The 12,355-nt window shown below is 33.6% G+C and overlaps 1 protein-coding gene across 5 annotated transcripts in view; it reads left to right on the forward strand.

Annotated features, from left to right (window-relative positions):
* The window catches only part of LOC106873316 (mitogen-activated protein kinase kinase kinase 13), a 197,623-nt gene that overhangs the window by 164,696 nt on the left and 20,572 nt on the right, over positions 1-12,355 (forward strand). For 4 of the 5 annotated variants that reach the window (XM_052970022.1, XM_052970020.1, XM_052970021.1 and 1 more), the window contains 2 exons: positions 7,398-7,514; positions 11,248-11,376. In XM_052970022.1, the coding sequence (XP_052825982.1) occupies positions 7,398-7,514; positions 11,248-11,376 (246 nt within the window). The remainder of the gene's footprint in view (positions 1-7,397; positions 7,515-11,247; positions 11,377-12,355) is intronic. The other variant, XM_052970024.1, reaches the window with a different exon arrangement.

Raw genomic sequence — 12,355 nt, forward strand, 5'->3', positions numbered from 1 at the left:
AAGCAGATTTTATTATTATATGTTGATGAAAAATTATTTTATTGTGAAGATATATGCAGTCTCAATACGGCATGTACAAATTGCTCTGTTTTCCTATACACCGTCTGTCCATCTGTTTATTGCCTGCTCCAAATGTAGCTGCTTAGAGTTAGACAGCAGTAGCAGCAGTAGCATTCATAGCTATTTCTCATTTCACAAATTAAAAGCAATAAAGGAAAACAATTTACTTTCCATTTCTGTTTTTATTTTATACATATTCCCCCCCCCCCCCATCCATTTACTCTCAGTGATATAAACACGGGAGGCCTTCTAAGACATTCATTTCAGATAATTCTTAGTTGTCATTTCAGAAGTAAGTCCAGCATCAAATTCCTTCACCCCTGCTTCATATGTCAAGCATCCTAGCTTGCTGGGCTGCAGTTACTACTCTCTAACGTAGCAGATCAATACATTTTTGCTTCTACCAATAGGTTGATCATTCAGACTTCAAGTACAAACAAGCTATCTTTTCTTACTTCCTCTTTCTGTAATGTAGGATTATCAGACAGCTCTCAGCCTGTTGTAACTTTTTGTTTCATACAATTATAATCAACTCTATATAACCACACACTGAGAAATAATCGTGCTTTATAAAATAAATCTCATTATTATTCTTTATTTGTATGTCAGCTAGATTCCTAACAAAATGTATTACACTGTATATTTAGCTCTGTTATTCTAAACATACGTATACAAGGAAAATGCATTTGCTATAGACACTCTTATTTAAGATTCTAGTTATCTTAATATGTGACTTATTTGTCACACCCAGACCCATAAATATCTGTGTGTGTGTGTGTGTGTGTGTGTGTGTGTGTGTGTGTGTGTGTGTAAAGATAAAGGAAACTAGTTAGAGAATTAATATTTTAAATTATCATTTAGCTTTAATCAGTCTTCTATATTACACCTGAGTTTTAAGAAATAAATGCATTTGCTTTTTATGAGTGTGTTTGTATGCATACATACATACATGTATGAATGTATGTATCTATGTACCTGTATGCATGTATGTTTTTGCATGCATGCATGTATGTTTATATGTATGTAAGCATACATGTATGCATGCATGCATGTATGTATCTATGTATGTATGTTTGTATTTATATATTGTTTATATGCAAATCTGCATGCACCTATGTTTATGTTTATGTGTGTATATATGTATGTATTTATATATATGTATGTATGCGTGTGTGTGTGTGTGTGTGCTTATGTATGTATTTATGTTGATAATGTTAAGTTTATAAAACAACAAAAAACTTTTTTTTACAAATGTTTATGCACATTATATTTCCTTTCTTTAGTTTATCCTGTTAACCAAAGCCTATTATTGCTCCAGTTTGTTAAGCAAACACATACCCAGTCCTGTTTTCTTTCAAATCATTTTCTCCTCTGAAAACTATTTATAACCCCCCACCCCACCAATGCCACCGCCGACCAATCCTATCGAAGATCATGACATTCATTTTTATAGTATCTGCCATAATCATTATTCATGAAGCTATCATTTTGTTATAAAGGGAAATATTACTGACCGAGGTATTTGCATTGTGTTGAACAGAACAGTCTTTTTATTTATTTATTTATTTATTTATTTATTTAGATATGGGGACAAAAGAGAGACAGTTTTTGTGTTTGAGATTGGTTAAGTGCAAATATTTACATTTTAAATCCTAGCAGGCCACATCCCTAGAGACAATAGGAAGCACAGTAAATATATAATAATCAAATCAACCTCTATAACAGTCAATGATGAAGAGAACATCTGCGATTGTTGTTGTTGTTGTTACTGCTGTTTGTGCACACTGGTCATCTCATAAAATATTGATTTCATTAAGAATTGTGTCCATTCAATAACAACCCTGTATACAATGTGTAAGTCACAACTTCATTCTATACAAACATCTGCATAGAAATAAAATCGGATACACTAATGATATTTAAAAACTAATTATAAATAATAATAATAATAATAATAATAATAATCTTTTTTTTTTTAAACTTTGTAAATACATACAACAAACTATTTTATAAATTAAAATACACTTTTTATTGAATACCAGAATAGGAGCAGTGAAATAAATCGATAGTCTGAAAATTTTTACACTTTTTTTAAAATATAGTGACACTTTTTATATATAGTCTTTGATAAAGTCAAAAATTAAATTAAATATTCATTTATCATATAGTTCTTCTAAATGTCTATATATACATGAGGACAAGTGAATCATTCTGAACTAAAACAAGAGAGTCTAGTCATTTTCGATATTGATCAATTCTAATTTTGTTACTAAATATAACATAAGGACAAAGAAAAGAAAAACAAAGAGGGAAGGTTCAAAACCTCCTTGTTCTTTTATCATAGTAAAACATTGTCTTCAGTATCAATTAACAACATCTAATGAATACTTATTATAATATTGAATAGCAATAATTGGTGGTGGTGGAGGTGGTGGTGGTGTTGGATGTTGTTGGGAGATATGTTCTATAATAATGGTAATGGTTCTTGTTTCATCCCAAGACATTCCTTCTATGAACATCCAGATTTTATTTAAAGTTTTCTTTAGGATTACCTTATGCAATATCTCCTTCCTTTTTTTGTTTTCTGGTTTTTTTTAATGTAGTAGAGTATGATTTTAGGGGCATTTAGCTGTAATTTCTTGCAGGATGAGGGGTTACATATAGGCTCTTCATTGGCCTCTTTGACTACATCATTCCCTCTGGAGAATGATGTTAAAAACAATGTCACTGAGTAGAAAGTAGGGGTGATGAAGGTGGGCTTGTTTGATGGTGCCACATGAAAAGCATTGCTGGTGGTGCCACATGAAAAGCACTGCTGATGGTGCCACATGAAAAGCACTGCTGATGGTACCGCATGAAAAGCACTGCTGATGGTACCACATGAAAAGCACTGCTGATGGTACCACATGAAAAGCACTGCTGATGGTGCCACATGAAAAGCACTGCTGATGGTGCCACATGAAAAGCACTACTGATGGTGCCACATGAAAAGCACTGCTGATGGTACCACATGAAAAGCACTGCTGATGGTGCCACATGAAAAGCACTGCTGATGGTGCCACATGAAAAGCACTGCTGATGGTTCCACATAAAAGCACTGGTACTGGTGCCACATAAAAAGCACTGCTGACGGTGCCACATGATCGGTACCTAGTACACTCTGTAAATTGGTTGGCATTAGGAAGGACAACCAGCTGTAGAAACCAAGCCAAAACAGACTATGGAACCTGGTGCGGCTCCTGGTCTTGCCAGCTCCTGTCAAACCATCCAACTCATGCCAGCATGGAAAACAGACATTAAATATAGATGATAATGGTGATATTTACAGGTGGTGGTTATGTGTTGGTAGTAAAAGTGGTGGTGGTTATGAATTGATAATGTTAAGAATGATTGATTATCATGGTGGTAGCAGTGGAAATGATGAGGAAGAGGAGGAGGAGAATACTGACAATGACGACAATGATGAGAATGATGACAATGACAACAACAAAGACAATGACAGTGATGATGATGATGATGATGCCAACGACAAAGATGGCAATGATGATGATGATGATGATTCAGTGAATAAAACTTCAGAAAATGTAAAACTCTTTATGCAAAAATAACTTCTACTTTTTGGGAGATTAAGGGGCAATCTATCTGCAGCTTAGCAAGCATAAAATTATAGTCGTATATTTTAGTGGTGTCTTTCTGCAACATTTGGTTCTTGTTCCAGCAAATGAACTCAATCCATTCTTGGTTGGCTGCTCTACATCCATAAGCACATTGTCTCCAGACTGAGTAGCGACTCTAGTATTTTCCCCTCTATCATAATGAGACGAAATGAAAATAACCATTTTCCGTTTTATGTTTCTAGTTCAGTGTGTGTGTATGTGTGTGTTAATTTTGTTTTATTTTTTTATGGCATTCCAAGAAATGTTGCTAATAAACAAGAATCCTTAATAGCAACTAAACTAAACTCCTATTTAATTCTTGTAATTATTCAGTTGAAAATTAACTTCCTTTTGATCAATAAAACTCAACAATTTATTGTTCATTATCCTGATGAATGTAGTCGAGTATTCAGCAATTTCCTTCATTGTAAATACTACCTTGAATACACCTAACTACAAACAAAGAAATTCAGTTGAAGGAGATTTAAAAATTTTTTTACGTTTTTTTTTTTTGTCATTGAAAAACTGCTATAAACCTCAACACTTGACCTATATTATTAATATTTATTCAACCAGTTTTAAATATTTGTTTTACTATTTGTAAATGCAGAATATCTCTGATCTCCACAGACTCTACCGTTCTACTATATTAATATGGATGTATAAGTTCATCAGATTATTTCATGCTTCTTCGGAAAATTTAAGAGGCCCGAAATTTTTGGGGAGTGGTGGGGGGTTTCGTTCGATTAGATTGACCCAAGTACACAACTGATACTTATTTTATCGACCCCGAAAGGATGAAAGGCAAAGTCGACCTCGGCGGAATTTGAACTCAGAATGTAACGGCAGACGAAATACTGCTACGCATTTTTCCCAGCGTGCTAACAATTCTGCCAGCTCACTGCCCTATAATGCACCTACAATTGAATGAATGAATTAATGTTGTTAACATATATATATTGTTACATAAAGTAGACAGACCAGTTTAGTGTTATGTGCATTTGTATATACTGTAAATAGCTATATGCTAATAATTTCTCTGTAAACAGAAAGATGAGTATCTGTCCCTGATGAGGGTCCAGTAAGACTGAAAATTGATTAGAGTGATTTCTTTTTACCAACAGAGACTAAAACTTTTCAGATTGAGAATAAATTGTATGTTTATTAAAAAGGTATATCTTATATTTCAAATTATATACACATAATTATATACAAAAATTATATGTGATAACGAATTTGATAGAAACTGAAAGGAGCCCTTTGTATATATATATATATATATCTTCCTTATCAGCATTGTTGTTTTAACATCATCTTTTACCTGCCTCTCACATGGGTTAGACAATGATGTGTGCGTGTGTGTGTGTGTGTGTGTGTGTGTGTGTGTGTGGTGTTTCATGTATGTGTGTGTTATTCCAAGCAGTAGTTTGAAGTATACTTGTCACATTGAAAATAAGAGTATGCAGTAGTAGAAACCATAGAGCGTTTGACCAAATGCTTAATATTATTTGGCTTTTGTTTGTTTATTGATTTAGTTTCAATGAACAAGCTATATCCGTATCCTTTGTAGGCCCTCTGAGATCAGTGAAATCACTGCAGTTGCCATTTCTTTCAGATATTGATGACTGCATGAAAAGAGGGAAATTCCAAACGGTTGATATTCCGAAGAGGAAAGACTGGACATAGTGGTTAGTGGGAGATTTGGTACAGGGACAAAATATGAGTAATGAAAGAAGATATGACTGAGATGGGAATATCTAAATGGAGACAGCACAATATCAGTTAGCTCTGAAAAGCAATGATCACAGTAGCAATAGTAGAAAGGAAAAACAGAGGAGACAATACAAAAGTGTTGGTGAATGACTGCATACCTATCAGTTGAACGGCTTTTCTTTGGATGTGATTTGGGATTCTTATATGAGTAGTAGATGCAGCACTGTTTTAGATATGGAAGCAATACTCTGTTACGGTGTCACTGGAATTTTGTAGAGAGTTGGTAATTGTTGAGGATAACCTATTTCCTGTCTCTGAAGAGACAGATTAGTCTTTGTGATTTGGTTTTATCTCTGTTCAGATGCCAGTTTGCTGTTCATCCCTGCAGGGTTAATAAAATATGTGTCAGTCATGTACTTGCGTCAACCTGATTGATTTTATTCCACTTCCGAATATGTTTCATAGAGCTAACACAAGAAATCATTATTCTCCTTGAAGCAAAATTTAAGCGATAGTGAATCTTGATGTTTTGGTATGGATATTCTAAATGTTAAACACCAAGGAGAGATAAATAAAATCTCAATAAACAACAAGCTTTCGTTCTTGTATTTACTTCATTAAAATTTTATAGATTTAGAAGAAATCAATATGCATGTATTGATTTTCAAACTATTTTTCTTAACATGAAGTGTGTAACAAAACTGTTCTAAAAAGTAGATAATTATTTTACTTCAATGTGGATGCATACATGCCTATGTGATGGAGAAATTCTCTTTGCAAGAATAAGGATGGATAGTTTCAATCGCATTGCATTGCCAGTGCCACATGAAAAAATTAGAAAAGAAAAAAACACAGCCATGCTAGTGCCATGTAAAAGTCACCTGTGATGATGCCACATAAGCACCCAGTATAATCTGTAGTGGTTGGCATTAGGAAGGGCATCAAGCCATAGAAACCAAGCCAAAACAGATAATTGAAGACTGGTGCAGCTTTCCAACTTGCCAGCTCTGGTCAAACCATCCAACTCATGCCAGCATGGAAACCAGAATTATCAGATGTGTGTGTGTGCATGCATGCATGTGTGTGTATGTACATGTGTGTGTTCATGTGGGTATTGGCTCAGAACAATTGAAGAAAACTGGTGTGGCAAGCAAAAATGCATTGTGGTATTTAATTCCACTCAAGTTACATCCATTTTCATCCAAATCAGCTTTCTCATTCTACATTACGAAATGCATCATACAAATTACCGGAATTAATATAATTAAATAAAACCCTTGAAAGCATTGCATTGGTATTGGTCACAGGCCAAATACTGGAACTGTTTAAAATATAATCAATGAATTAATAAGACAGCACAGCTTATAAGAGAGTTTAACAGAAATGATATAAGACTGGATTAAATTCTTTAGTATAATTTAGTTAAAATATCTTTCTGTAAATTTTGAGTTTTGTTAAAATAACCACAAGTAAGCACACTGAGATTATGTCAGTTTGCCGTCCCCTGACAAAATAATATTCTTGCATTAGGTTTAAAAACCTTTATGGTTGTGTGGCAGGTGTAGGCTTAACTGTGTGGGGATACAGGAAAAACTATGTGGTTAAGAAGCTCACTTTGCACCCGCATGATTTAGGGTTCAGTGTCACTGTGTAGCCCCTTGAGCAAGTGTCTTCTACTCTAAAGCCCTTCGAGGCAATGCCCCAGCATGGCTACTGTCCAATGAATGAAACAAGTAAACAAAAATGATACTAATACTCTAGATAAAAACACACACACATGCTAGTACCAAAAATAGCCAGGATATTTCACATAAACTCTTTATATATTGATTATTTGGGCTGACCATTTCCACAGCTTTTCCTTTTTTTTTTTTTTTTTTTTTTTTTTTTTTTTTTTTTTTTTTTTTTTTTTGTCTTATATTATTTTTTCCCCTTTGAAATTGCACAATCTGTTTATTGTACTTTCAGACATGCTCAGGATGTTCGTGAACATTATGAAAGGAAATTGGAACGAGCCAACAATTTATATATGGAACTTACAGCTTGTATGCTACAACTTGAAAAACGAGAACGAGAACTCATCAAGTAATTTTCATTTCTTCCTATTTTGTTTACAATTTCATTTTGGAACATTTTTAAATTTTTTACAGAAAACAAGCATTGATCATCAATATTAGGATTACAATATAATATATTTATAATATAATATATTTAAAATATAATGTCTCATACATTATAATATCTCATATATTACCAATGACACAAAAGATTTCATTGTAATCTCTTGATTTATTTTTGATAGTTATCAATTATTCACATAATTAACAAAAATGTTTTTATTTATTAGCAGTGTTTTCTATTTAGTATTCATCCTCTATTAATATAATTCAAGCATTGGTCAACAATCTTGTGACTTCATTTTATAATACCTAAAATGGACTCTCTCATTGCTTTGACAAATGAAGTTTCAACAGGACATAGCTACTCAAAGTATCATTTTTTGTGGGAATACAGATCTATTTAGGTTTTGCAGATCCTGTTGCAGTGGTGGTTACTGTCATCTGGGAGTAGGTCGGAGCTGACTCTGTACTGGGCTCTTTTCTCTATAGGGTATTAATCCTTGCCACCTCAAAGTTAGAGGTGGTTTGATAACACAAGCTTCTCCACTGGCTTTTATTTAGTGCTACCAATTCCCATATCTACAGATTTATGTCACAGATTTTCAAGCAGGTTTTTTAAGTGTCCTTATAACAGAGCAGTGAATGGCCTTGATGCCTGGAACCAGAGCTAAGCTGACCATAAAAGAGGGATTTACATAAGCGAATGTCTTCCATGCATACCACATGGCCAATCCACCTCCTTTGCACTTTGATAAGGAAACTCTCTATACCTAGAATGTCCCATCTTGCAAGAACTTCTGTGTTGGGGTTTCTATCCTGCCACTTGATGTTGCAAATTGAAGAAAGGCAGTGAAGATGGAGTCTAACTATTGGATACGGTGCCTGTAGGGTATCCATGATTCATAGCCATTCATGAGAAAGGTAAGCACTACTGCCTGGTACACTTTTATTTATCTTTGTGACCAGGAAGATGCCATGATCTCTCTGCAGTCTGTGCTGGAGTCTACCAAAAGCTGAGCTGACCTTAGACAGTTATTAACTTAAAATGCATTTACTCCATCTAGTTCTTTGATTTAAGGTGTTTTGAGTAAATTTTATTTAGATTATAAGGCTGATTAGGGGGACTGATAAACTGCCTTAAATTATTTTCAAGGATATCATTCACATTATAAATAAGTATTTGAGTTCCTGTGTTATATAAGAATGTTATACTTCTTGTTACAAAATATACTAAAAGATTTTTCAACAATATTTTACACAATATATTAAATATTAGGTATATATTCAAACAGAATTACTTAGTTATCATGTTAATAATGACTAATGTAAGCAGATTTAAAATATATTATTTAAATAAAGAAACTCAACACTCGTTGGGAAATAACTGTTTCTGACATTAATAAGTGTTCTTAACAGAGACCTAAGGCCTTTGTGAATTAATGAAAACTTGACCAATGAATCAATTTTTATTATTTCATACTAATATTGTTTAAAAAGAGAGCAAAGAATTTATATATTATATTAGAAAATGAATATCTTCAGTGTAAAGTTTTGTTTGAAGTTCACTAAATTCATGGCTTACATCTTCTGTGAAACTTTTGTCAGTGTATTTGATTTGCCATACTCTAATAAGAGGAGGGAACTGAGATTAACAAGGCTAAAATTGAATCCATTAGTACCAAGAGGTTTGTAGCATAGAAATTATTTTTCTACCTGAAAATACCATAAGTTTTTAATATGAACAGTTCAGTACAAAAGCATTGAAATTTAAATTTTCTTGAGAATTATCATGTTTTAATTATATTTTCTTTCAGGATTTATAACGATATTGATATTTAATTACAAACTAATGCCTGTTTTCAAGTTGATAATTACTGTGATAAATTACAAGAAAAATGCAGAAAAATTCTCAGTTGAACATTTTTTCTTAGGGATGTGTCGAATTTGTAAATATTACATGTTTTATTTGTAGTTAAATTACAGTATAGATCTTTTGCTGTACGATTTGTCTTTTCTAGCATCTTGACTGGTTGTCACTAATTGTTCATATTGTTCAAATTAGAATTTGTCACCTTTAGTTCTTAGATATCACAGTTAGTGCTAAAATGTATCATTACCTTTGCTTTAACCAGCACTTACACCCAAAAATACTTCCAGCAATTTGCACATGTATGTTGCTTTATAGAGATAGAATTATATTTATGCAAAGATGATCCTCAATTCAAACACTAAAAGCCACGATCTTTCTGGAAAGTAATAGGCTTTTACTATAGTTTAAATGTTATCAAATTTAATAATACTTCATTTTAACCTTGAGTAAAATTTTACTTGTTCTTAGATATATGTTTAAGTTAAATTTCCAGGCCATTTAGCAGCAACTGTTTCTAATTATGATATTTATAGTTGATAGATCTGTTCAAGGAAGCTTTTCCATAGTTTCTTACCTATCAAACGATAAGTGTGAGAGGAAACTATTTTGTGTTTATTTCTTTTATATATTTTAATTACTTAGAATAGGAAGGGAATCCTTGATGACATTTCCAGAATCCCCAAATTTGATAAGAGTAAAGGATAAAGTTATCCTCATACTGAAGGTATGTAGGAGAAGGTAGTGACACAGGCTGGTGTTGTTATAATAACCAATCTGCTTCCTGTAACTGTTTTTTTGTTGCTTAATGTTGGTTTCAACTTATTAATAAGGATATCCTCTTTAATTCAAAAGTTGGCTTTGAATTAAAGTTTGTCTGTAACCCTGATTGATACAGAAAAGTCCCAGGTTTTGTACTTCCACAGGTGTTTGTGGACTGGAGTGTTTGTGCACACATATTCCTTGATGCATATGTACTGCTTTCCATTGGTGATCCAATGGTGTTGGTTGCATCACATTTGCTGCAGACCAACTCATATACCATGTAGACCCTTGAGTTGTTGATTGGGCACCTGGACAGTGTGCACCATCTGTATGCTTAGTCCCTCCCTGCAGATTGCACAGTGGATTGCAGCAGTGGTTTTGTCATCAGAGTAGGGTAATTTTAAGAAGCACATGTCAGTCTTGAAAGTTTGCAATTGAGTAGATTCTGCTTAAGGCATCTATGGACCAGGTGATGGTATTAAACTAGTTGACAGATTAAGTTTAACATTCAAGAACAGGAATAGTCTTTCGATAGGCTTCCACACTTTTTTTTTTATCAAATTTCACACTTACAAGGTTTTGGTTGATTCAAGGATATGGTGGTAGACACTTACCCAAGGTGCCATGTAGTGAGGTCTGAAACTACATAATTGTTATTTGAACTCCTTAACCACTCGGCCATGCCTGCACCCAAGCTTAGGTCTTCTAAAGGTTTCAGCAATTTCATTACTCAATAATCTACAGCTCTTGCACAGGATAAAGAAAATATAAGAAAAAAAAGAGCAGTTTTAACTTGGGCTGTATTCTATTAAAAAACTCATAATTATAAAGCCAAATATAGCAATAATTCTACAAACCAATTTTAGTCCAGGCTAGTAAAACAAATGCAAAATTCCATTTCTCTTTTGAGTCTTGAATTCTTTTAACAATAAAAATAAGTAAATAAATAAATAAATGAAATAAGATTCTTGAAAGATTTCAAATTGTTGGTTAAGTGTCTGTGCAGCCGTTTTCAACTATTGATGTGGCTCTGTTGATATCCTCCATGTTGATGTGCAATCCACAGGAGAGAGCAACAACTGGCAATATATGCTAAGCGGAGGAAGAGTATTATCAGACCTGTGATCAAAGCACAAGAACGTCTTGAAAGACTGGGCAAGAAACGAGCATATAAGTCAGGATCAGAACCCACAAGGTAATTCAGCATGCATCCTAATATTGATTCTCAAACAGTTTCTATAGACATTTCTTTACCTTTCTCTCTCTTACCTTTTTGTTATTTTTTCACTTTGAGATCTCTTTTCTTTGTGCATGAATGATGAATTGACGGATAAATTAAGGAAATTACAAAGTATTAAAGAAAAATACAAAACAATCAGTTATTCCAGAGCAAACTTTAAAAGGAATTATTCTAGCTTTCAATGTGTTGGGAATGGGAGTTTAATCCTAATTCATTGATGGGATTATAAAAGATTTTACTTAAATAATAGATCTGAGCTTGTACAATTCCTTTAATGTTGGTGTTCAGCATGCTATAAACTATATTATGAATTCACTGTATCCTAATTGTCTTAGATTGCCTTTGCAAATACTATATAAAACAAAGTTCTATATCCAATATTTTCAACAAGAGTAATTTTGGTATCAGTAAACAAATTAATCAGTTGAAAATAAATCAATATCTTAAAAGAACCATTTTCATTTCCTTGTCTTCTCATGTATACATATATGTGTGTGTGTGTGGAGGCGCAATGGCCCAGTGGTTTGGGCAGCGGACTCGTAGTTGTAGGATTCGATTCCCAGACTGGTTGTTGTGAGTGTTTATTGAGCTAAAACACCTAAAGCTCCACAAGGCTCTGGCTGGGGGTGATGGCAAACCCTGCTGTACCGTTTCACCACTAATTTCTCTCACTCTTTCTTCCTGTTTCTGTTGTACCTGTATTTCAAAGGGCCAGCCTTATCACACTCTGTGCCATACTGAATCTCCCTGAGAACTACGTTAAGGGTACATGTGTCTGTGGAGTGCTCAGCCACTTGCACGTTAATTTCACAAGCAGGCTGTTCCATTGATCAGATCAACTGGAACCCTTATTGTCGTAACCAACGGAGGGCCACTATATATACATGTATGTATGTATGTATGTATGTATGTATGTATGCATATATATATATAT

This window comes from Octopus bimaculoides, chromosome 8 (genome assembly GCF_001194135.2).
Source record: "Octopus bimaculoides isolate UCB-OBI-ISO-001 chromosome 8, ASM119413v2, whole genome shotgun sequence".
NCBI lineage: Eukaryota > Metazoa > Mollusca > Cephalopoda > Octopoda > Octopodidae > Octopus > Octopus bimaculoides.